This window comes from Kogia breviceps, chromosome 3, assembly GCF_026419965.1.
Source record: "Kogia breviceps isolate mKogBre1 chromosome 3, mKogBre1 haplotype 1, whole genome shotgun sequence".
Lineage (NCBI taxonomy): Eukaryota > Metazoa > Chordata > Mammalia > Artiodactyla > Physeteridae > Kogia > Kogia breviceps.
Window position 1 is genome coordinate 36,116,652 of NC_081312.1, and position 25,646 is coordinate 36,142,297.

General features: G+C 36.7%; 1 protein-coding gene across 7 annotated transcripts in view; it reads right to left on the bottom strand.

The window, feature by feature from the left end:
• FUT8 (fucosyltransferase 8) overlaps nucleotides 1-25,646 on the bottom strand; it is a 350,097-nt gene that overhangs the window by 49,639 nt on the left and 274,812 nt on the right. For all 7 annotated transcript variants that reach the window (XM_059059069.2, XM_067028315.1, XM_059059067.2 and 4 more), the window contains one exon: nucleotides 18,057-18,294. In XM_059059069.2, the coding sequence (XP_058915052.1) occupies nucleotides 18,057-18,294 (238 nt within the window). The remainder of the gene's footprint in view (nucleotides 1-18,056; nucleotides 18,295-25,646) is intronic.

The following is a 25,646-nucleotide window of genomic DNA, read 5'->3' on the forward strand; positions in this document are numbered from 1 at the left end:
CCCTTCCTATAAATTAAAAATAAAGACAAATAAGCCAATTTTAAAAATTAGAAAAGACTTAGACAAGGGTATTGGTTACATTATCAAAACTCAATGAATTACATTTAAGATCTGTTTATTTCACCATAAATTAATTTTATCTCAAATTAATAAGTTCATGAAAAAGACCAAACAAATTTTAAAAAACTATTCACAAATTTACAATGGTTGAAATTATATTTGTTTGTTTATTATTTTAGAGTAGGAGTCAGCAAACTGTTTTGGAAAAAGCTAAATAGTAAACATTTTAGGCTTTGCAGGCCAGATGGTCTCTACTGAAACTATTCAACTCTACCACTGTAGTAATGAAAGCAGTCATAGACAACATGTTAACAACTGGATGTGGCTGTGTTCTAGTAAAACTTTATTTACAAAAACAGGTGGAGGGCTGAGTTTGGCTGAGGACCACTGTTTGCCAGCTCCCTTTTTAGAGCATAAGATTTTATTTGTAACACACCGCCATAGAGATCTCTGTAGCTTTGCCATATACCATCACCTCCCAGGTGATAATACGGGCAGTTAAAATATCTTTTACATATGGTATGATGTGGAAAAGTTTGATAAGCACTGCCCTAGAGAAACTAACACATATGAACAAGGAGACACACATAAAGATACTCAGAGATATATCTTTGTTTATAATGGCAAAAACGTGAAATAATTTAAACGTCCATCGATGAGGGAATCATGATACAAATGTATAATAAAATACAACAGGTGAATGAACTAAATGTCCACTTATTAACACATATATAATACAAATGGGTGCCTCTAAGACGGTCATTCATGACAAGCCATAAGATAATAATCTTTCCTCTGAAATAGAGACATCACATCACTTTTTAAATGTAGATATCATATTCTTAAAAGACTATCTAACCTTCTGAAGTCAATCCAAGTACTAATGGCTAGACATTTCCAAAGGATGCATATGGATGCTCTATATATTCTAAAATCTCAATTTGGGTGGCCCTATGCTTGGTACTGAAGATAATCTAGAAAAAAAGGGACAGAGTGAAATGTCTACTTTTGCCAGCCCTATTACTGGGTATTCTCAACTGCATGGATCAATACTGGCTAGAGATGGAAGCAGAAACAGCTAATAAACCAGCCTACTCCCCAATTCCTACTGTCCAATTTCAGTGGACACAGCAAGATGGGCAGTGACAGCAGAGAAAAGAAAATACTGGTGATTTACCCTTTTTTCAACAGCTTTTTCCATTATGCCTTAACATCCCATTGGAGTGTTCCAGGCTAGTTTATTCTTAGCCACAACATAGACATACTACACAAATAGCTTTAAATATAATATTTTGTACCCCAAAACTAGAGAGGAGAGGAGCATGCTTCAGTGCTTCAATACTATGTTTTGCATTGCTTAACTAAACATAATCTCTGCTGGTCTGAAAAACATAGTTCCATCTAGTCAACAGACAGGTACCAGACGGATGGTCAGTCAAGGACCCTCACTTTTATGTATTTCTAATATTGAAATCTTCCATTGTTAGTGTTTGGGAAAAACTTCAATGAAGCCTATCTCCACTTTTAGGCAAGTTATTTGGAAATCAGCACCTTGCGTACATTCAGATTCCTAAGCATTAATTTTGACACAGCTCAAATGGAGCAGAACCTTCACAGGAATTAATTCTTGATTCTTTTAGTATCACCTAATTGAGAGATCAATGAACCAGGAGACTACTAGCTCATATTATGAAAGGATTTCCTTTGGAATTCTTTTTTAATTCTTATCTCTATTTTTATTAAATAGATGCAGTAAAATTGAGATCATAGGTAAGAGGGATTTGCACATTATAAAATACTGTAAAATGTTATACAGTTTGCATAATGACAATCTATACAGAAGTTTTAATAATGTCAATAATATTATTCAACATTTATTGAGTACTCAATTTATGTCAGATACTCTTCTATGTGTCTGACATGCATTTATCTCATTTAATACTCCCATTAAGTCTATGAAGGAAGTACTATTAATATTCACATTTTACTTTTTTTATTTTTTAATTTTTAAATTTTTAAAAAATATCTTTATTGGAGTATAACTATTTTACAATAGTATGTTAGTTTTTCCTTTACAACAAACTGAATCAGTTATACATATACATATGTTCCCATATCTCTTACCCCTTGCATCACCCTCTCTCCCACCCTCCCTATCCCACCCCTCTAGGTTGTCACAAAGAACAGAGGTGATCTCCCTGTGCTATGCGGCAGCTTCCCACTAGCTATCTAATTTACATTTGATAGTGTATATATGTCCCTGCCACTCTCTCACTTCGTCACAGCTTACCCTTCCCCCTCCCCATATCCTCAAGTCCATGCTCTAGTAAGTCTGTGTTTTATTCCCGTCCTACCACTAATCTCTTCATGACATTTTTTTTTTCCTTAGAGTCCATATATATGTGTTAGCATACGGTATTTGTTTTTCTCCTTCTGACTTCACTCTGTATGACAGACTCCAGGTCTATCCACCTCATTATAAATAACTCAGTTTCATTTCCTTTTATGGCTGAGTAATATTCCATTGTATATATGTTCCACATCTTCTTTATCCATTCATCTGTTGATGGACACTTAGGTTGCTTCCATGTCCTAGCTATCGTAAATAGAGCTGCAATGAACATTTTGGTACATGACTCTTTTTGAATTATGGTTTTCTCAGGGTATATGCCCAGTAGTGGGATTGCTGGGTCATATGGTAGTTCTATTTGTAGTTTTTTAAGGAACCTCCATACTGTTCTCCATAGTGGCTGTATCAATTTACAATCCCACCAGCAGTGCAAGAGGGTTCCCTTTTCTCCACACCCTCTCCAGCATTTATTGTTTCTAGAGTTTTTGATGATGGCCAATCTGACCGGTGTGAGATATCTCATTGTAGTTTTGATTTGCATTTCTCTAATGATTAATGATGTTGAGCATTATTTCATGTGTTTGTTAGCAATCTATATATCTTCTTTGGAGAAATGTCTATTTAGTTCTTCTGCCCATTTTTGGATTGGGTTGTTTGTTTTTTTGTTATTGAGCTGCATGAGTTGCTTATAAATTTTGGAGATTAATCCTTTGTCAGTTGCTTCATTTGCAAATAGTTTCTCCCATTCTGAGGGTTGTCTTTTGGTCTTGTTTATGGTATCCTTTGCTGTGCAAAAGCTTTTAAGTTTCATTAGGTCCCATTTGTTTATTTGTGTTTTTATTTCCATTTCTCTAGGAGATGGGTCAAAAAGGATCTTGCTGTGATTTATGTCATAGAGTGTTCTGCCTATGTTTTCCTCTAAGAGTTTTAAAGTGTCTGGCCTTACATTTAGGTCTTTAACTCATTTTGAGTTTATTTTTGTGTGTGGTGTTAGGGAGTGTTTTAATTTCATACTTTTACATGTAGCTGTCCAGTTTTCCCAGCACCACTTATTGAAAAGGCTGTCTTTTCTCCACTGTATATCCTTCCCTCCTTTATCAAAGATAAGGTGACCATATGTGTGTGGGTTTATCTCTGGGCTTTCTATCCTGTTCCATTGATCTATATTTCTGTTTTTGTGCCAGTACCATACTGTCTTGATTACTGTAGCCTTGTAGTATAGTCTGAAGTCAGGGAGCCTGATTCCTCCAGCTCCATTGTTCGTTCTCAAGATTGCTTTGGCTATTCGGAGTCTTTTGTGTTTCCATAAAAATTGTGAAGTTTTTGTTCTAGTTCTGTACAAAATGCTAGTGGTAATTTGATAGGGATAGCATTGAATCTATAGATTGCTTTGGGTAGTAGAGTCATTTTCACAATGTTGATTCTTCCAATCCAAGAACATGGTATATTTCGCCACCTATTTGTATCATCTTTAATTTCTTTCATCAGTGTCTTATAGTTTTCTGCATACAAGTCTTTTGTCTCCTTAGGTAGGTTTATTCTTAGATATTTTATTCTTTTTGTTGCAATGGTAAATGGGAGTGTTTTCTTAATTTCACTCTCAGATTTTTCCTCATTAGTGTATAAGAATGCCAGAGATTTCTGTGCATTAATTTTGTATCCTGCAACTTTACCAAATTCATTGATTAGCTCTAGTAGTTTTCTGGTAGCATCCTTAGGATCCTCTAGGTATAGTATCATGTCATCTGCAAACAGTGACAGCTTTACTTCTTCTTTTCCTATTTGGATTCCTTTTATTTCTTTTTTTTCTCTGATTGCTGTGTCTAGAACTTCCAAAACTATGTTGAATAAGAGTGGTTAGATTGGGCAACCGTGTCTCGTTCCTCATCTTAGTGGAAATGGTTTCAGTTTTTCACCATCGAGAACGATGCTGGTTGTGGGTTTGTCATATATGGCCTTTATTATGTTGAGGAAAGTTCCCTGTATGCCTACTTTCTGCAGGGTTTTTATCATAAATGAGTGTTGAATTTTGTCAAAAGCTTTCTCTGCATCTATTGAGATGATCATATGGTTTTTCTCCTTCAGTTTGTTGATATGGTGTATCACGTTGATTGATTTGCATATACTGAAGAATCCTTGCATTCCTGGAATAAACCCCACTTGATCATGGTGTATGATCCTTTTAATGTGCTGTTGGATTCTGTTTGCTAGTATTTTGTTGAGGATTTTTGCATCTATGTTCATCAGTGATATTGGCCTGTAGTTTTCTTTCTTTGTGATGTCTTTGTCTGGTTTTGGTATCAGGGTGATGGTGGCCTCAGAGAATGAGTTTGGGAGTGTTCCTCCCTCTGCTATCTTTGGGAAGAGTTTGAGAAGGATAGGTGTTAGCTCTTCTCTAAATGTTTGATAGAATTCGCCTGTGAAGCCATCTGGTCCTGGGCTTTTGTTTGTTGGAAGATTTTTAATCACAGTTTCAATTTCAGTGCTTGTGATTGGTCTGTTCATATTTTCTATTTCTTCCTGGTGCAGTCTTGGCAGGTTATGCATTTCTAAGAATTTGTCCATTTCTCCCAGGTTGTCCATTTTATTGGCATACAGTTGCTTGTAGTAATCGCTAATAATCTTTTGTATTTCTGCAGTGTCAGTTGTTACATCTCCTTTTTCATTTCTAATTCTATTGATTTGAGTCTTCTCCCTTTTATTCTTGATGAGTCTGGCTAATGGTTTATCCATTTTATTTATCTTCTCAAAGAACCAGATTTTAGTTTTATTAATCTTTGCTATTGTTTCCTTCATTTCTTTTTCATTTATTTCTGATCTGATCTTTATGATTTCTTTCCTTCTGCTAAATTTGGGGTTTTTTTGTTCTTCTTTCTCTAATTGCTTTAAGTGCAAAGTTAGGTTGTTTATTCGAGATGTTTACTGTTTCTTAAGGTATGATTGTATTGCTATAAACTTGCCTCTTAGAACTGCTTTTGCTGTATCCCATAGGTTTTGGGTCGTCGTGTCTCCATTGTCATTTGTTTCTAAGTATTTTTTTATTTCCTCTTTGATTTCTTCAGTGATCACTTCATTATTAAGCAGTGTATTGTTTAGCCTCCATGTGTTTGTATTTTTTACAGATCTTTTCCTGTAATTGATATCTAGTCTCATAGCGTGGTCGGAAAAGACACTTGATATGATTTCAATTTTCTTAAATTTGCCAAGGCTAGACTTGTGACCCAATATATGATCGATCCTGGAGAATGTTCCATGAGCACTTGAGAAAAATGTGTATTCTGTTGTTTTTGGATGGAATGTCCTATAAATATCAATTAAGTCCATCTTGTGAAATGTATCATTTAAAGCTTGTTTTTCCTTATTTAGTTTCATTTTGGATGATCTGTCCATTGGTGAAAGTGGGGTGTTAAAGTCCCCTACTATAATTCTGTTACTGTCGATTTCCCCTTTTAAGGCTGTTAGTATTTGCCTTATGTATTGAGGTGCTCCTATGTTGGGTGCATAAATATTTACAATTGTTATATCTTCTTCATGGATCGATCCCTTGATCATTATGTAGTGTCCTTCTTTGTCTCTTGTAATAGTTTTTATTTTAAAGTCTATTTTGTCTGATATGAGAATTGCTACTCCAGCTTTCTTCTGATTTCCATTTGCATGGAATATCTTTTTGCATCCCCTCACTTTCAGTCTGTATGTGTCCCTAGGTCTGAAGTGGGTCTCTTGTAGACAGCATATATATGGGTCTTGTTATCATATCCATTCAGCCAGTCTGTGTCTTTTGGTGGGAGCATTTAATCCATTTACATTTAAGGTAATTATTGATATGTATGTTCCTATTCCCATTTTCTTAATTGTTTCAGGTTGTTCTTGTAGGTCTTTTCCTTCTCTTGTGTTTCTTGCCTAGAGAAGTTCCTTTAGCAGTTGTTGTAGATCTGGTTTGGTGGTGCTGAACTCTCTCAGCTTTTGCTTGTCTGTAAAGGTTTTAATTTCTCCATCAAATCTGAATGAGATCCTTGCTGGGTAGAGTAATCTTGGTTGTAGGTTTTTTCCTTTATCACTTTAAATATGTCCTGCCACTCCCTTCTGGCTTGTAGAGTTTCTGCTGAAAGATCAGATGTTAATCTTATGGAGATTCCGTTGTGTGTTATTTGTTGTTTTTCCCTTGCTGCTTTAAATATGCTTTCTTTGTATTTAATTTTTGACAGTTTGATTATTATGTGTCTTGGCATGTTTATCCTGTATGGGACTCTCTGTGCTTCCTGGACTTGATTGACTATTTCCTTTCCCATATTAGGGAAGTTTTCAACTATAATCTCTTCAAATATTTTCTCAGTCCCTTTCTTTTTCTTTTCTTCTTCTGGGACCCCTATAATTCAAATGTTAGTGTGTTTAATGTTGTCCCAGAGGTCTCTGAGACTGTCCTCAGTTCTTCTCATTCTTTTTTCTTTATTCTGCTCTGCAGTAGTTATTTCCACTATTTTATCTTCCAGGTCACTTATCAGTCCTTCTGCCTCAGTTATTCTGCTATTGATCCCATCTAGAGTATTTTTCATTTCATTTATTGTGTTGTTCATCATTGCTTACTTCCTCTTTATTTCTTCTAAGTCCTTGTTAACTGTTTCTTGCAATTTGTCTATTCTATTTCCAAGATTTTGAATCATCTTTACTATCATTATTCTCAATTCTTTTTCAGGTAGACTGCCTATTTCCTCATTTGTTAGGTCTGGTGTGTTTTTATCTTGCTCCTTCATCTGCTGTGTGTTTTTCTGTCTTCTCATTTTGCTTATCTTACTGTGTTTGGGGTCTCCTTTTTGCAGGCTGCAGGTTCGTAGTTCCCATTGTTTTTGGTGTCTGTCCCCAGTGGCTAAGGTTGTTTCAGTGGGTTGAGTAGGTTTCCTGGTTGGGGGGACTAGTCCGTATGTTCTGGTGGATGAGGCTGGATCTTGTATTTCTGGTGGGCAGGTCCACGTCTGGTGGTGTGTTTGGGGATGTTGGTAGCCTTATTATGATTTTAGGCAGGAAGGAAGAAAGGAAGGGAGGAAGGAAGAAAGGAAAGGAGGAAGGAAGGAAGGAAGGAAGGAAGAAAGGAAGGAAGGTAGGAGGAGAGGAAGAAAGGGAGGAAGGAAGAGAGGAAGGAAGGGAGGAAGGAAGGAAGGAAGGAGGGAGGAAGGGAAGAAAGGAAGGAAGAAAGGAAGAAAGGGAGAAGACAAAATAAAGTAGGATAAAGTATAGTTATTAAAATAAAAAATAATTATTAAGAAGAAAAATTTCTATTAAAAAAAAAAAAACAGAAAAACAGGTCGGTCTAACCCTAGGACAAATGGTGAAAGCAAAGCTATACAGACAAAATCTCACACAGTAGCAGACACATACACACTCACAAAAAGAAAAAAGGGGAAAATAATAGTATATCTTGCTCCCAAAGTCCACCTCCTCAACTTGGGATGATTCGTCGTCTATTCAGGTTTTCCACAGATGCAGGGCACTGCCAGTTGATTGTGGAGCCTTAATCCGCCACTTGTGAAGCTGCTGGGAGAGACCTCCCCCTCTCCTCTTTGTTCGCACAGCTCCTGGGGTTCAGCTTTGGACTTGGCCCCGCCTCTGCGTGTAGGTCATCCGAGGGCGTCTGCCCTTCGCTCAGACAGGACGGGGTTAAAGGAGCAGCTGATTCGGGGGCTCTGGCACAGGGTGGGGGGAGGGAGTTGCACGGATGCGGGGCGAGTCCGCGGCGGCAGAGGCCGATGTGATGCTGCACCGGCCGGAGGCACGCCGCGCGTTCTCCGGGGAAAGCTGTCCCTGGATTCCGGGAACCCGGCAGTGGCGGGCTGCACGGGCTCCCAGAAGGGCCGGTGTGGAGAGTGACCTGTGCTCACACACAGGCCACTTGGTGGTGGCAGCAGCAACCCTAGCGTCCCACACCCGTCTCTACTGTCCGTGCTGACAGCCGTGGCTCCCGCCCGTTTCTGGAGCTCCTTTATGCGGTGCTCTTAATCCCCTCTCCTCGTGCCCGAGGAAGCAAAGAGGCAAGAAAAAGTCTCTTGTCTCTTCAGCAGCCCCATGCCCGTTTCTGGGGCTCCTTTAAGCGCCGTGCTTAATCCCCTCTCCTAGCGCCCCAGGAAGCAAAGAGGGAAGAAAAGGTCTCTTGTCTCTTTGGCAGCTCCAGACTTCAACCGGACACCCCACTAACCCCTTCAGGCTGTTTTCACTCTGCCAACTCCAGACCTTTCCCTGGGATCCGACTGAAGCTCGAGCCTCAGCTCCCGGCCCCCGCCCGCTCCGGCAGGGGAGCAGGCAAGCCTCTCAGGCTGGTGAGTGCTGGTCGGCACGGATCCTCTGCGGGAGTCTCTCCGCTTTGTCCTCCGCACCCTGTGGCTGCGCTCTCCTCCGCGGCTGCGGAGCTTCCCCCTCCGCCACCTGTAGTCTCCGCCCGTGAAGGGGCTTCTAGTGTGTGGGATTCTTTCCTCCTTCATGGCTCCCTCCCACTGGTGCAGGTCCCGTCCCTATTCTTTGTCTCTGTTTATGCTTCTTTCTTTTGCCCTACCCAGGTACGTGGGGAGTTTCTTGCCTTTTGGGAGGTCTGAGGTCTTCTGCCAGTGTTTGGTGGGTGTTCTATAGGAGAATTTCCACATGTAGATGTATTTCTGATGTCTCTGTGAGGAGGAAGGAGATCTCCGCCTCTTACTCTTCCGCCATCTTGAAGCCATCTCTCCCATTTTACTTTTTTAAAAAAAATTTTTATTGGAGTATAATTGATTTACAATGCTGTGTTAGTTTCAGGTGTACAGCAAAGTGAATCAGTTATACATATACATATATCCACTCTTTTTTGTTAGATTCTTTTCCCATATAGGCCATTACAGAGTATTGAGTAGAGCTCCCTGTGCTATACAGCAGGTTCTTATTAGTTATCTGTTTCATATATAGTAGTGTGTATATGTCAGTCCCAATCTCCCAATTTATCCCTCCCCCACCGCCATCCCTTGGTAACTATAAGTTTGTTTTCTACATCCGTGATTCTACTTCTGTTTTGTAAATAAGTTCATTTGTACTCTTTTTTTTTTTGAATTATTTACATCAGGGGTCACCAGACCGATACCAGTCCGGGACGTGTTGGGAACTGGGCTACACAGCAGGAGGTGAGCAGTGGATGAGCTAGCGAACCTTCATCTGTATTTACAGCCGCTCCCCATCACTCGCATTACCACCTGAGCTCTGCCTCCTGTCAGATCAGCGGCAGCACTAGATTCTCATAGGACCACGAACACTACTGTGAACTGCACATGCGAGGGATCTAGGTTGCACGCTCCTTATGAGAATCTAATGCCTGATGATCCGTGGTGGAGCTGAGGCGGTGATGCTAGTGCTGGGGAGTGGCTGCAAATACGGATTATCATTAGCAGAGAGGTTTGACTGCACAGAGAGGTTTGACTGCACAGTTGATAATAAATCAACTGATTGCAGACTCATCTCAAAACCCTATCAGTGAGTGGCAAGTGAAAAGAAGTTCAGGGCTCCCACTGATTCTGCATTATGGTGAGTTGTATAATTATTTCATTATATATCACAATGTAATACTAATAGAAATAAAGTGCACAATAAATGTAATACACTTGAATCAACTCGAAACCATCCCCCCCACCACCCAGTCCGTGGAAAAACTGTCTTCCACGAAACTGGTCCCTGGTGCCAAACAGGTTGGGGACTGCTGCTTTACAGAGTTCCACTAGAATGTTTAAAACATGACTGAATTTATAATAATTCAATTTACAGCAAATCTTTAAGAACACATTTATAACATAAAAGGTGTATCAGTACTTACAAAAACACTGATAATTTCTTAGACAGGTATCAAGGTCATGTGGCCCAGACATTCCCACAGGAAATCCAGAGAACCTGGATTCTATTTCTAGTAACCTTGGATAGGTTCTAAATAGACTTGAGAGGATTTTTCAAAAGCTTTTCCAATGAAACTATTTTCACTCCACAATGACTTTGATGCTAATTATGTATTGTTACTTCCCAAATCATCTCTTTTAATCTCTGAACTCATTCTGCCAGATCTTTGTCTAAAAAGAGCAGGATATATTGCTGAAAAAAATTCATTCTTATTGATAGACTATTTTCTTAAAAAAACAAAATCTACAATTTAGTAAAAGTGCCTCACACAGCTTGCAGGGTAATAGTTTCAGATTTGGACCAGGATGCAGGAGAGGTGGGTTTTATTTCTTTCTTTTATTACATTTATTGTGCTCTGGTCAAGTGTTTGACATTGTGTAAATAACCCAGAAGACCTAGGTCCTGCTACCATCTGAGTCTCCCTCAAGACAAAATAAATAGCTAAAAATTCGAACATAGAATAGTACTTCTTAAGTTTTCCTCCAAAATGCTCCCAACAGCAGAGGAGGGTAAACTTATACTACTGAGGATATGAAGGCTGCACTAAACTATGGGTTGAAGTCTGATGTTTCATCAAAATTTTCATTTTACACCATTATATATCCTTTTTATTTTATTATCTGAAAATGATTTAGCTTACATATCGGCAAATAAAACTGATAGTCCAGAAGAATGTACCATGTTTGTCCTGGCAGTTTGCAAGTCTCTGACTCACTTTCCCCAGGTTTACTCGTAACTCGATAGGAAAAGCGTTTGTAGGATAAATACGGAAATAAACATCTATGGTTGTGTTTAAGATGTATGGGTACTCTGGGCAAAACTGTTGTGTGAATGAAGCTTCAGCTCCCTATTCCCATACTGTGTAACTATAACTGAGATATCATAGGTATCATTCTCTCTCCTGAAGTGGGAAGCTGAAGATAAAGGAGATATCAGTGAAAGGTAGTTTGAGTTCTTCTGAGATACACATATATTCTAACTGGTATTTTACATTCCTGAAACAAAAATCTTCCTTTCTTTTATGGACCATGAACAGCAAAACCAGTCTTATATAGGCTGAAATAAAAGTCTTTACGTACCTGCAATGATACGTGTTTAGGTCAGTAATTCTCAAAAGAGTAGGGTATAGGGCAGAGAGACCTATTAGAATCTTGAAGCAGGGATAGCAAGCTTTTCATCTACGCATGGTACCAATGCAGTCTTCAAATCTTCTCCCTGAACCACCACCCCTTCCCTGCAAACACAGCCAGTTTTAAAATCACTAACTGTAGTGAGCTACTGTTATAGGTGGGAGTATACCTTCTATCTCAGGTGTGTTGGTATAGAAAAAAATATTAAGGTAGCTGCAGAGAGACTCTGACTGGTCCAGAATTTTACTATGATTAAACGGTGGGTTTACTAAGCACAGAGATATTTTAGCACTTAGAGGTTATTCTCAGAGGTTATTTAATTTTACTATGATTAAATGGTAGGTTTATTAAGCACAGAGATATTTTAGCACTTAGAGGTTATTCTCAGAAATTATTTCTCCTCTCTGGATCTCTTTCAATTTTTTCATGTAACTTTATAATTTTAAAAAGGAAAACTGTCTATGATGCTCATATAAAGGCCTCGTTTTCATATTAGAGAAAAAGGATAACTTTTCTATTGTTGCAGATTATAATCTAATAATGTATTCTATTAATGTTTTTGTTTTAAAATTTGGGGACCAAACATAGACAGTGAAAATAAACTGTATGTGAAAATCATCTTAATACCTTTTATAGCTCTTAATCATTTTCCCTTGTGATTATAGCCCTACAAAAGTGGATAGGGAGATAGGTACTGAGTATCATGAGCTTTCTTAGAATGAAACTGAGGTTCAGAAGCTATAATTAACTGCTGAAGTTCAGAAAGCTAAAAACAACAGAACTAAGATCAGACATGGGTTAACTCAGAGACCAGTATCCTTTCCTCTTCCTCATATTACCTAAACAGAGAAATAAAGATATTTTTGCAGCACAAGAAATCTAAAATATTATATGCACTTATTTCATGTTTCTACTGATCAATCACCAAAAGCTGAAAATATTATTACTGTAAAGAATACTACATAGAAGTGTGTCTATAGCCTATCCTAATAGGTATGTCTATAGATTATCAACCATATTAATAGTTTATCAATCAGTCCATCTGAGATAAGCCATTATTAAGGATACAAGCTTGTTAGATTATTTAGATGACTCCAATAGACATCTGAGTAGTTTTGTAAATGTTACAAATACTAGTTTCACAGGAAAAAGTTAAAGTATAATTTAATTTGTGTTCAGCTTGCTAAAGATTTTCCTTTTGACCTTAGTGAGATATTTGCTTAAACAATAGAACTAACACATGATTCAGCAATCCCATCTCTGAGTAATATATCCAAAGGAAATGAAATCACTATCTTGAAGAGATATCTGCACCCCCATGTTCACTGCAGCATATTTACAATAACCCAGACATGGAAACAACTCAAGCATCCACTGATGGATGAAAGGATAAAGAAAATATTATATATATATACATATATGTATATATACACACACAATGCAATATTATTCAGCCATGAGAAAGAAAGAAACCCTGCCATTTGCGACCACATGGCTAGGCCTTGAGGATATTACACTAAGTGAAGTAAGTCAGTCAGAGAAACACATGCACTGTATGATCTCCCTTGTATGCGGAATCTACAAAAACAAACTCATAGGAACAGAGAACAGACTGGTGGTTGCCAAAGGTGAAAAGAGGTGGAGTGGGGGTGGGGAAGGTTGGGGGGAAAAGGGTGACGGTGGTCAAAAGGTACAGGCTTCCAATAAAAGGACATATAAGCTCTGAGGATGGTGACTATAGTCAGCATGGTGACTATAGTTAATGATACTGTATTGTATATTTGAAGGTGACTAAGAGAGTAAATCTTAAAAGTTATCATTGCAAGAAAAAATGTTTGTAACCATGTGAGGTGATGGATGTTAATTAAACTTATGACAGTAATCTTTTTTGCAGTATATACGTACAAAATCATTATGTTATATACCTTAAACTAATACAATGTTTATATGTCAATTATATCTCAATAAAATTGGAAAAAAATTGCTCAGCCAAGGTAGAAGACTAAATTACCTTCCTATTCTCTCTATATAAAATGGTAATGCAAAATTGTTATCATATGGAGATTATCCAAATTTTAAATAAAATGCAGGAAAAACAACATTACAGAAGTGCTTTAGGCAGTTAATAAAAATATAATGTTTTTTTCTGGAGTATATGAGTTTGTGGTATTTGTCAGCTTTCAAAACTTTACTGAGTGAACGCTAAAAAATATTAAAAATGAAAATTTTAATTAAAGAGTTAAATGGCTCCTAGATGACACCAAGAGCCAGCTGAAAGCAATCTGGCTTCTAACTTTGCCCAATCTCCAAAGCAAAAACAAAGCAAAGAGCTCTGACACCTGAATTAAAACCTGGGTTTTAGGGAGGAACACAATCATACAACTATCCAAATGGAAACCCTATAAGTAACACGTGTTTTCAAAATGAAACATAAGTCTCTCAGTATTCAAACTTTACAATGAACTATTTCTAGTTTCCCCAATGACTTGATGTTCTCTTGCCTCTTTTCACATGTTGTGCCCAATGACAGAAAATTCTTCTCTCATATCTCTACCTGGCTGACTCCATACTTTGGGTTTCAGCTTAAAAATCACTTCCTCCAGAAGGATCCCAAATACATGTTAGATATGTGCTTTAGAGTACCATGGACTTACCCATATCATAATTAATTTTAATTGTTCATTCAAGTTGTCTACCTTTCTCCCTAGGCTGCCCCTGACAGCATGTAGTTCAGCGTGGTGCCTAGCACATAGCAAGTGCTTTTATTAACTTACTTCTGGTTTAAGGTTGCCTCCATGTAAGGATGCCAACTAAAACTCTTTGACCAAAACCCTTTTTTCAAATAAAGTATGGAGAGAAGGTAACCATCCAATTTAGGTAATTAAATACAGCAAGTGGCAATCTACTTAAACATGCACTTAAATCAGACACCTCTAGGGCATTAAATTTTATCATATTTATAAACAGTTTCTTACTAGTCATTACTTTCATTTAAAAGAAAGCTTTTCAATTAGATTTATCAAATTAAGTTATTCAGTTCAATTTATGACAATCAAATACAAGAGAAGGAAATGCAAAACACCCAAATGGCTTAACTGCTAATCTGAATATATGTGCAATTCTTAGAATGGAAAAAATAGTGGAGAACTGATTAAATAGCTGAGGTTCCCTATTGCTAAATCATTTTTTCAAGAGTATTTCTAGCAACTAGAAAAGCATCTTGGAAGCTGGTCGCCATATATAGCCTAAAACAGTCAAAATACTTTTAAAAACAAATCAATTTTTGTTGAAAGATACTTCAAACTACTAAATACCAAGATTCCCATTCTGAATTATCATAAGGAATCTAGTTGGAAGAATCGGGTTTATGAACATGTAGTTAGTTCAGGTTTAGGAAACATTTTGTCATACAGAAGAAGAATTGACCATTTTATCAACAACTTGAGAACAGACAGGACATCTATAGGTGACAGGGAAACATTATTAACTGGAAGCATAATTTTTAATATTTTGCTTCACTAAACCAAATTATACTACAAAGGATATGGTTTCATACACAAATATAAAAAAAATGAAGGAGGAAAAAGGAACTCAACTTACACCAAGGCATGATTTGGCTATTCAAATGATCAAATGTGCATACTAATTCCTGTACTGGTGACAGATTTGAACAGAAATCACTAAATTCCACCTGCAAGCACATCATGTCAAGTGTGTATGAACAATAATAATCTCATGGCAGTGATGCCAAGGTAAATATCCCAAGGTTCTTTGTACAAGTCAGAACAATAACAGATTTAGTTGATTTATGGCTAACTGAAGGATTAATGTTATTAAATTTCATTCTGATTCTAGAAATAGGTTAGTTTCTCCAAAAGGTACATATATAGATAATATATATAAACAGATACAGAAGTGGATGGCAACCATACTTCTCATAAAAATGAAAGCATTCTAAGTTCAAACATAAACTTCTTCCTTCTTTTAGATGTAAGATTAGCATCTAAATTATTTTAGTTATAATGAGTTCTGCAAGAATATTGAACATAACTGTTAGTTTAATTAATTAAAGGTGTCCAATAGGCACAGTTTAATTCATTAGAATGGAGAAAAATATATGATTTTATATAATACCTGCAGTTATAAAGGAAGTATCTATTTAATTAAAATTATAATTCTATGCTACCATGATAAAATGATTTCTTTGATCAGGGACGGCAAATGACTAAGAAGAAAATACCACTGGTAACTCTTCAGTACCTAAAATTATATGAAAGATGTGGAAAAAGTTACAGAATAGGGGGAGGAAAGGGGACAGAGATATTAAATTCATCATCTTATTTAGTTCTCAAACATTCAGGACAGTTTCTAATCGTTATTCTGCTAAGTAAGGTGTCTGACATGAGCTTACTAGGAAGGACTTAGACTGGGTGTAGGTAGAGTGAATGTACTAACCAGAATTCTGTCATTTGTAAGCTGTGTGATCCTGGAAAAGCCACTTAGTATCTACCAGGCCTCAAGATTCCATATAAATAAAGTAAGGATAATTTCTAGAACCTGTTTAATTGAAATGTCAAGAAATTCTGAATGTTTCAAATTCAAGCCATTGTTAATCTTCATGTTCTATAGTTGCCACTACAGACTACAAGATGTATGAGGAAGGCTTACAATCAAAGAAACCAAGTAACTAGTTGTAACATATAGGCATGACCAACCTACACACTGAATTTTATGAGTCTAGTGAGGCTAACCTTTAACTTTTTTATTAACTGACTGCTACTCAGAAAGCTGCCTCTCCCTAGAAACAGTGAAACATAAGAACTTTGTCCTACCCCGGCTATATGCTTCCACAATCAAAGAAACTTGAAACTGAACTAAGTCCACAAAATGAAAAAGTTAGCCAGAGTGAGACTGACAGGGTTGCTTTTCTTGTATCTTCCTAACCTTGACACCTAATCTGTACCAGCTATAAACTACAGACCAGTCAATGGAAGAGGTAACCTCAAAACTAAAACTCAGGTAGGTTCTAGATGAAGAGGTTCACTTTAAAATTTGAAGTGAGATACAAAGAAAAAAATATGTTGATATACCGAATAAGGTTCCGAAATAATCCTAAGGAAAACAAAACTCACATCACAAGATAATATTTAAATCCATACAGCACATTATATAGAGCAACTTAAAGCATTTTATAGAAATTACCCAATTGACTTTCTTGACACTTCTGTGAAGTCAAGTATTACCTGTATTTTCCAAAGAAGGCAAAAAGAAACAAAGGAACTAAAGTTACTTACTTTGCCAATGACATAGCTCTCTATTGCACATCTAGGGTTTTAACTTGTGAAAAAAGGTGCTCAGCTCCATAAGAAATTACATTAACTGAAATGCCTCAGCATTTTGAGAAATACTGGACTTCTCACAAGATGTGAGTGCAGAGATAGTGTACTGACTTACTTAGCATTTCACCTGGTCACTTAGTTCAGTATCTGCCACACTGTTGGCACTCAATGAATAAGGCCTATTAAAGATAGCTAACAAATACTAGAGTTCATATATCAGGTACTGTGCTAAGCGCACTATACATATTAGTTCATTTAATCCTACCAACAACTCAAAGAGGTAAGTAAATTATTACTTTTCATTTTACTGATGAGGAAATGAAGGCCTAGGTTAAGTAACTTGCCCAAGATTACAAAATGATACAGCAAAGATTTTAACAAAGGTAGCCCAACTTGGGACCTTGTTTAAAGATCGTCGTTGTAGAAAGAACAAGAGACTAGCAGTAAGAAACTATACTCTATTCCCTGTTTCACCAAGTCCTTGGAGAGAAGAGAAATTTCTTGCTAATCTTTGTATCTCTTCTCAGGCCTAGCATGGTACCTTAATCACATTATTCCTCATTAAATGTTTCCTGAATAAAATTAAAATCACATAAACAAATTAGGCTTCATTGTCCTCAACTGTAAAATGGAGATAAAGGTACCTGCACTGTCTGCCTAAGTAGTTCTCATAGTGTGGTCCCTGGACCTGGAAACCATCAGAAATGCAAGTATCAGGCCCTACCCCAGGCCTACTGAATCAGAAAATAGTATTTTCTGATTCAAGGTGATTCTCACACGTGCTGAAGTCTGAGAACCACCAGTCTACCTTAAAGGATAATTTGGAGGATCAAATGAGTACAATAATGTGAAAGCACCCAAAAAAGTGGAAGTATATCATCATCATAATCATTAAAAGAGTAAATTATGTTCCTTGAAAAAACTTAGTGATTTTGCTAGATCCGGATAAAAATGAACATCAGAAATGAAATTATCATGAGGGAATTCTCTGGTGGTCCAGTGGTTAGGACTCTGTACTTTCACTGCAGGGGTCATGGGTTTGATCCATGGTCGGGGAACTAAAATCCCCACATGCTGTGTGGCACAGAAAAAAAAAAAAAAAAAAAAAGGAAGAAATTGATCATGAAACATTTTGTGAATAAAATATTATTATTCCAGATTTTATCTGGATAATGTATAGCAAAAGACGACTATGAGCCATAAGGTTGTACATAGAAATCTGATAACTTGGTTATGCAGCGGTTCAACACAGAGAGATGACAAACTACACAGGCTTCCTACCTGACCAGTGTCCAGTGGAGATGCCAGATCTGTCTGTGCAGGTCTCACTTACAGGTCTAAACACAGTTTCCCATCCTCCAGTAGCATAGCGCCAATTGTGAGATTCCAAGATGAGTGTTCGCTGGGTGCCATATGCAATCATGAAGCAGTAGACCACATGATGGAGCTGACAGCCATAGCCACAGCCTTTGTTGATATTGCACACTAGCTTCTTGGCTTTGCTGCAGTCCTTGGGATTCTGTCAGTAAGGAAGAGAAACAAAGGTGAAGATAAGCTGTACTGAGAGGTTAACTTCTCTTTATAGGTGACAAATGTCAAAAATCATATAATAAGCCAGGACGAATCCAGTATATCTTATTAATTAAGCAAGGAATTCAGCTTTAAATTATATTTCAAAGAATCCATTGAAAATTTTATGTGCACACTTATGGAGATGGCAGTGAAAAAGACCAGTTACTTTGGAAACATCACAAACATGAAATTAAGCAGTTATGTTTTAAAAAATATTCTTTCACTTCTCTATCATTCAGAACATGCAAGTATGATCTTCTCTGAACTCAAAGTTGCACACACTGAAATCTTTATGAAAGAAGCAAAATAGTTTGCTTATTCCAGGTGCAGTTCAGCATTCTGAGATTATTACCTTCACTGATGAAACAAATCATCTTAAAAGAAAAACTATAATTTAACTAATAATTCCAACTATTCCAGAATTCGAGATGTCACCAACAAAATGTACTTTTTCATTACAGAAGTAAAGCCACTGAGTAAAAGGATATCTGAGTTCAACAATTAAAAAATATCAGTCATGGGACTTTTTCAAAAAACCAATGTTGATGATAACAGTAATTTTTAAAATTAAACGTAGAGCATGTTTTATATTGGATGTATTGAGAATGTTCTATGCCAATTTTTAATCAGGAGATCCATTTTCTATTTACATGTTTTGTTATAAGATGAATAGCAAGGGGCTTCCCTGGTGGCGCAGTGGTTGAGAGTCCGCCTGCTGATGCAGGGGACGCGGGTTCGTGCCCCGGTCCGGGAAGATCCCACATGCCGCGCAGCGGCTGGGCCCGTGAGCCATGGCCGCTGGGCCTGCGCGTCCGGAGCCTGTGCTCCACAACGGGAGAGGCCACAACAGTGAGAGGCCCGCGTACCGCAAAAAAAAAAAAAAAGATGAATAGCAAGTGGTTAAAACATTTAATATTATCTAACAGGGGGTGCAATGGGGTTAAGCAAACGTGAAAAATTCTTTTTTCCCATTCTAAAGTTTCAATTCCACTGTAATTTGTATGGGCTGTTGCTAAATATCCCTAGGCATCTTAGTTCTTCAAATAAAAATTTGTTTTGACAAGGACTCCTTAGCCTGAGAAATTTTTCAAGCTGTTCTCTATGCAAGGGAAGAGAAAGGATGGGTACCTTCAGGAACAGAATCTTTTCTTCCACATAGCAAGAAGCAAGGTAATCAGTTCTCAATTTATATGAGCCTTTAATAAAGCAGTTGCCAAACCACAAATCTACAACTATTTTCTAGGGATATCATCTGCTCTGTAAAGTAGAGCCCTAGAAACAAAAGCTAGGATGGTAAGGCTATAAAATGATTCTGAAAGAAATGCTGAAAAAGGAAAATGCCACACACTGTTACTTTCAGAAGAAGTATCTTTCATACTGAGGTGTGCCACTGCAGGCTGGTCCTTTCAGATCAAAGCAGAACCTATACCATCAAGAGCCTTCTGAAGAGTTAGAGCCCTTAGGAACCCAAGAGAGCCCAGATAAAATTCAGCAAGATGTGGTCAATACTGTTTCCTCAATCAAGTACTAGAGTTGCTGAATTCTCTTCACTTGAGACTTTGGACTCATGGCAGACTCCTAAGGCAATAAAGATCCCCACTCCAGGTGCTACAGCCACAGAAGAGTTAAGAAGAACAGAGGGGGTGTGATGTTGGGAGACCAATTTATCATTTACTTTCTTCTAATATTATACAAGGGTCTGGGAATTAAGAATATTCAAAGCTTTATTATTTATTCAATAGTTAAGAGAGCAAAGAATCTCGACATTGTCAGATTTTTCATGAACTGTAAGAAATACAGCACTTTGAATATCTCTAAAATTCATATGAATGAAAATGTCCTTCATATACTTTTCAATAAACATTTTCATTTACAACTGCTTTTAGATGTACAGAATTATTGCAGTTAGTAAAGAGATCTCATATACCTCACAACCAGCTTCCTATGTTATTATATCTTATATTAGTCTTCACATTTTTTAAAGGAAAAAAGAATAAAGGAACATAATTGAAACAGATGACCTTTAGTTTTCAAACTAGATTTTTTACTTAAAAGAAGACACATCTGCTTGAAAAAAAAATACACCTACTGTGTTTCTTAAGAGTTTAATTAGAACCCAGTGTTTCAAGCACAAGAACTAAGGCCTAAGAGAAAAAAGAGGGTAATTTATGAAATGAAGCATAATTCAAGAGTCTTAATGTATCTCAAAGTAAGCTGAAGAGAGAATATATTAAATCTTTCTGTTATGTATTGATAACACAGAAAAAGGGAAAAATATCTATTATGTATGGTTCTGGAATGAGAAAGGTCTACATATACAAGGTAACCAACGCAAGAGTCTAAGTCAGGAAGTGATAAGAGAAAACGAATGGCTGTTTGGAATGATAACAGTTAAACAAAACAATGAAAAAGCTCAGCACCACAGCCCGATTTCTTACTAAAATAATATTTAAAAGTCTGCAAAATTCAAAGGATCTTGCTCATAAAAGATTCAGAAATAGGAGAGAGACAGCGAGAAACAGAAAAAGTATATGTGCTTCTAACACAAGATTAGGCTCATCAGAACAAAGATCTAGAAAAAACAAGCAGATATATAAAAGGTAAACAAAGCAACAACTCAGATGGATAGGGATTTACTCTGATGGAAAGGAACCTTACAGAAAGCCCCTTATCTGAGCTAAGTTTTTGTTATCCACCACTGTTATGAAGTAGCAACAAGTAAGAGATTTATGGGAGTCTATAAAAGGGAAACAGAGCCATTGTTATACATACATACATGCATATATATAATCTCCAAATTTCTTACCAAATAGACTTTGTCAATTACCACTGATCCTGGTTTTATACTTTTCTGTTGAAGTCTGCAAAAAGCTTAAAGGTTTGTCTCATCCATAAGCAATAATATAGAGAAGGGCCTCATTACTAAAAGAAGCTTTACTTTAATCATGTTATCTCTTTAACAGGGTAGCTATTTCTGATGATAAAATCTGTTTTTCATTTGCTTCTTGTGTGCCTAATCACTCTCTTGTATATTTCTCTACCAGTAAAGCCAAAATGCAGGCAGATAGTTTTGTTTTATGTTACAATGCTTTATCTCTTTCCCCTCCCTCCCATCTTATGGTACTCCCTCCACTCATCTCTCCCTCCCTCTCTCTCTCTCTCTCTCTCTCAGACACACACACACACACACACTTGAAATATGATACACTCCAAGCAGATGTAGGCTCACTAAGAAGCACTTCTTATTCGTGAGTGGGAGATGGGGAAATACAGATTGAAAATGTTACGCCGTTAAGTCCCCTGGGAAAGCGTCCTACTTCTCTGTCCTTCTGCCTTGAGTATCACTCACTGATCAAGTATAGGCGAACGTTTGTTCATTTAATAAATATTTATTAAGCACTTAACTTATACAAGGAAAATTGGGAGATGACAATCCAATAGAATAAGAAATTATATACATAAATAACTATAATAGACAATTTAAATGTTTTAAGACTATGGTAAACAAGGAATTAAGGAATGGAAGAGGAGAAAAAAGTCACTTTCAGCTGGACTGGAAAGGGCTACGAATAAAACTGCATTTAAAATAAATCTTTAAGATATAATTTATTGTGTTTATGAAATGCTCAGTAAATGTACTTTTTCCATTATTCAATGGAGGCTTATATTGCAAAGAATAATTGTGAAGGGCAAGGTAAAATTACTTTATAAACTCTACATATTATATTTATAACGTAGGATTTTTGTATACAGGGCCTTCTTAAAGTCAGTCTCATCAATAGGCACATGCATTCTTGTTTCTTTCGATGATGATGTTATTTAAGCTTTAGAATAGGAGGTAAATTTGTCAAAATTACTTAAGACAACGTGTTCTAGTTGAAGAACTGTAGAGGTTTAAGATACAATTTTTTTCTAATTCAAGCTCTGTTATGAATTCAATTGTGTGATTTTGCTTCAGTTTGGTAATTTAAAATTGAGATAAAAATTACCTCCCTCCATAACCTCTTTCTGCTCACCCATCCTTCCATCGCAGAGACGCTATAAGGCTAAAATACATGCTATGTGCTCAAAACTAATTCAAACATACTTCTCATTTATCCTCATAATCTCAAGAGACATTACTTCACACTGGATAAATGAAATATTTTTTTGCATTTAGTGCTACAAGGCGGCCCAATCATGGGCCCTTGTAAGCTAACAATGTTACGTAACATTTTTACAGTTATAATTCTGCAGCTAAGCTGTCACCATAGCACATATAAGAAACAAGGACTTAAGATAAATTGGGGTTCTTGTGTATTCAGTTTCCTTTTGTTCAGCTCTTTTAAAAAATTTTAACACTATCTGAGGCATTTCTTATGATGCTGTTAGTTTCCAAGAATGACCCTATCTCAACAGAACTGAAAACTATATTTGCTCTCACTGTCCTATAACTCAACATTGGGAAGTATATTTAAATCAATATTCCTCTAACTAACAGAGTATATTAAAGGAAGCAGCAACTCTTAACCCTAAATGATTATTAATTTGCTAAAGGCACCATCAAAATGCTAAAATATCTATTTTACTTTGGTTACAAATATGAAAACAGTCGCTCTTGGATATATTTTAAATAAGGAAGCCAGTTTAATTTCTACTTTGCTAAAAAAGAATCATTTGGAATCAACTAGTAAACCACAAGCATTATTATATTACTTAGGCACTGCTAGGATTTAGAGGTTTCTACTTCCTTCACTTAATAAACTAGCAGTAATAGTGAATTAATGATATAATATTACAAAATATAGTACTGATTCCATGGCTTTTAAATTAAATCACAGATAAAGCCTTTTGCCAGGACTATTTAGATTTTCCATACAAATTAAAGCCTCTTCGGAGGAAAATTTTCCAGCCGCAATGTAATTTCCCTCACTTATCTGCCCAGTTACTACAGACCAAAACACTGCAGAAAAAGCCTAAATCAACAACAAACAGAAAGCATTTAATCAATATAAACTGGATATAATATCTCCAGGCATCTCTTGCAAAGAAAAAATGCTCAATAATAATTAGTTCAGAAGAACTGCATGTACAGAGACAAAGGTGATGTCAAATCCATTGTCACAAAAATACACTAATTGGTGGCAAGCCAAAATTTAGAATTCAGGTCTCTTAATCCATTGCCCAGTGCTCTTATCTGTCCCCCCGCCCCATGATGTCTTCAATACAAGATGCAGCAAGAAACACAGGCTCAGAGCACTTACCTGGTCATTGTTTCCCCAGATTAATGGATGTATACTTGACAAATAAAAATTGATTATATTTAAGGTGTATGGCATGATGTTTAAAAATATGTAAACACTGACATGATCACCACCATCGAGCTAATTAACATATCTATCACCTCACACAGTTACGATTTATTTTTTTGGTGGGGAGAGCAGTTAAGATCAACTCTCTTAGCAAATTTCAAGTATACAATACAGTATTATTAACTACAGTCACCATGCTGCACATTAGTTCTCTAGAACTTATTCAACCCACATAACTGAACCTTCGTACCATTTGATCAACATCTCCCCTTTTCCCCCACCTTCCTGACCCTGATAACTACTGTTCTACTATCTGCTTTTATGAATTTTTTAGATTGCACATATAAGTGAGATCATGCAGTATTTGTCTTTTTTGTGTCTTATTTCATTTACCATAATGTCCTCCAGGCTCATCCATGTTGTTGTCAATAGCAGGATTTTCTCTTTTGTTATGGCCTAATAACATTCCATTGCTGTTTGTACACACACACACACACACACACACACACACACACACACACACACACATTTTCTTTATCCATTCACCCACCGATAGAACCATAAGTTGTTTCCATATCTTGGCTATTCTGAATAATGCTGCAATGAACACGCAGGTGCAGATATCTCTTTGAGATACTGATTTCATTTCCTTCAGATAATATACTCAAAAGTGGGATTGCTGGAATCATATGGTAGTTCTCTTTTTAGTTTTTTGAGGAACCTCTAAATTGTTTTCCATAATGACCATACCAATTTACATTTCCACCAACAGGAACGGGGACAAAGGTTTCCCCTTTTCCACATCCTCCACAACACTTATTATCTTTTGCCTTTTCTGATAATAGCCATTCTAACAATTATAAGGTGATCTGTCTCTTTGTAGTTTTGATTTGCATTTCCCTAATGATTAGTGATGTTGAGCACCTATGCATATACTTGTTGACCCTCCGTATGTCTCTTTTGAGAAATGTCAGTTTAGGTTTTCAGCCCATAATATGATCAGGTTATTTGGTTTTTTGCTATTGAGCTGAATTCCTTACATATTTCGGATGTTAACCCCTTACCAGATATCTGGTTTACAAAGATTTTCTCCCATTCCATAGATTGCCTTTCGATTTTGTTGTTTCGTTTGCCGTACAGAAGCTTTTCAGTTTGATCTAGTTCCACTTGTTGATTTTTTATTGTTGTTGCTGTTGCTTGTGCTTTTGGTGTCATATCTAAAGAAATCAGATGTCAAGGAGCTTTCCCCCTTTGTTTTCTTCTAGTAGTTTTAGGTCTTACGTTTAAGGATTAAGAATCAGAACCCTGGGGATCCTTCCAGCTCCTCTCGAATAACATTCTTTCTATAGGGAGGAGTTAAACCACAAATAGCTCCTATTTCGGATAAAGAAAGGTCACTAAAGGAATGAGCCAGGTAAGTTAAATTTTATTCTGCTCTTTGTCTGCTCTAATCATAAGACTAAACAGTTTTTAATTTCCTTGTTTAAAAAGATTTGCAACATCCAGCTTCTCAATAATGAAGAAAAGATTCATTAATAGCATGGTGAAAGCACTTCGTTGTATTGGAAACAATCTGATTTTATTTCTCTAACATTATTTTCAAAACCAAAGCAGAAAATGTAATGAAGCAAACAAAAGAATTGAAGTACTACACAGTGGTAATTAAAATAAAGACTCTGGGCGTAGTTAACGATGAAAGAGAAAGTTAAAAACCATTCTCATTTTTAAAAGCCAAGACTGGAAATCACTGTCTCTTAACATATTAAACAAGAATATTTTCATAGAAAAGTTAAAGGTAGTTTCAAGGTGTGCTTTCCACCCCTCTGGCAGAGAACAATCTGTTTTAAGTAGTAAGAACAACACAATAGCTGACCCACAAGTAGGCCACCCAGTGCTTCAGGAAATCAATTTCCCTGGGGTATTTTATAAAACTTCAAGAGTATAAACTTAATGGAGAAAAGATATCAAGATACATAGTTTATAGGCTATTATCCTGACGGATTGAAGC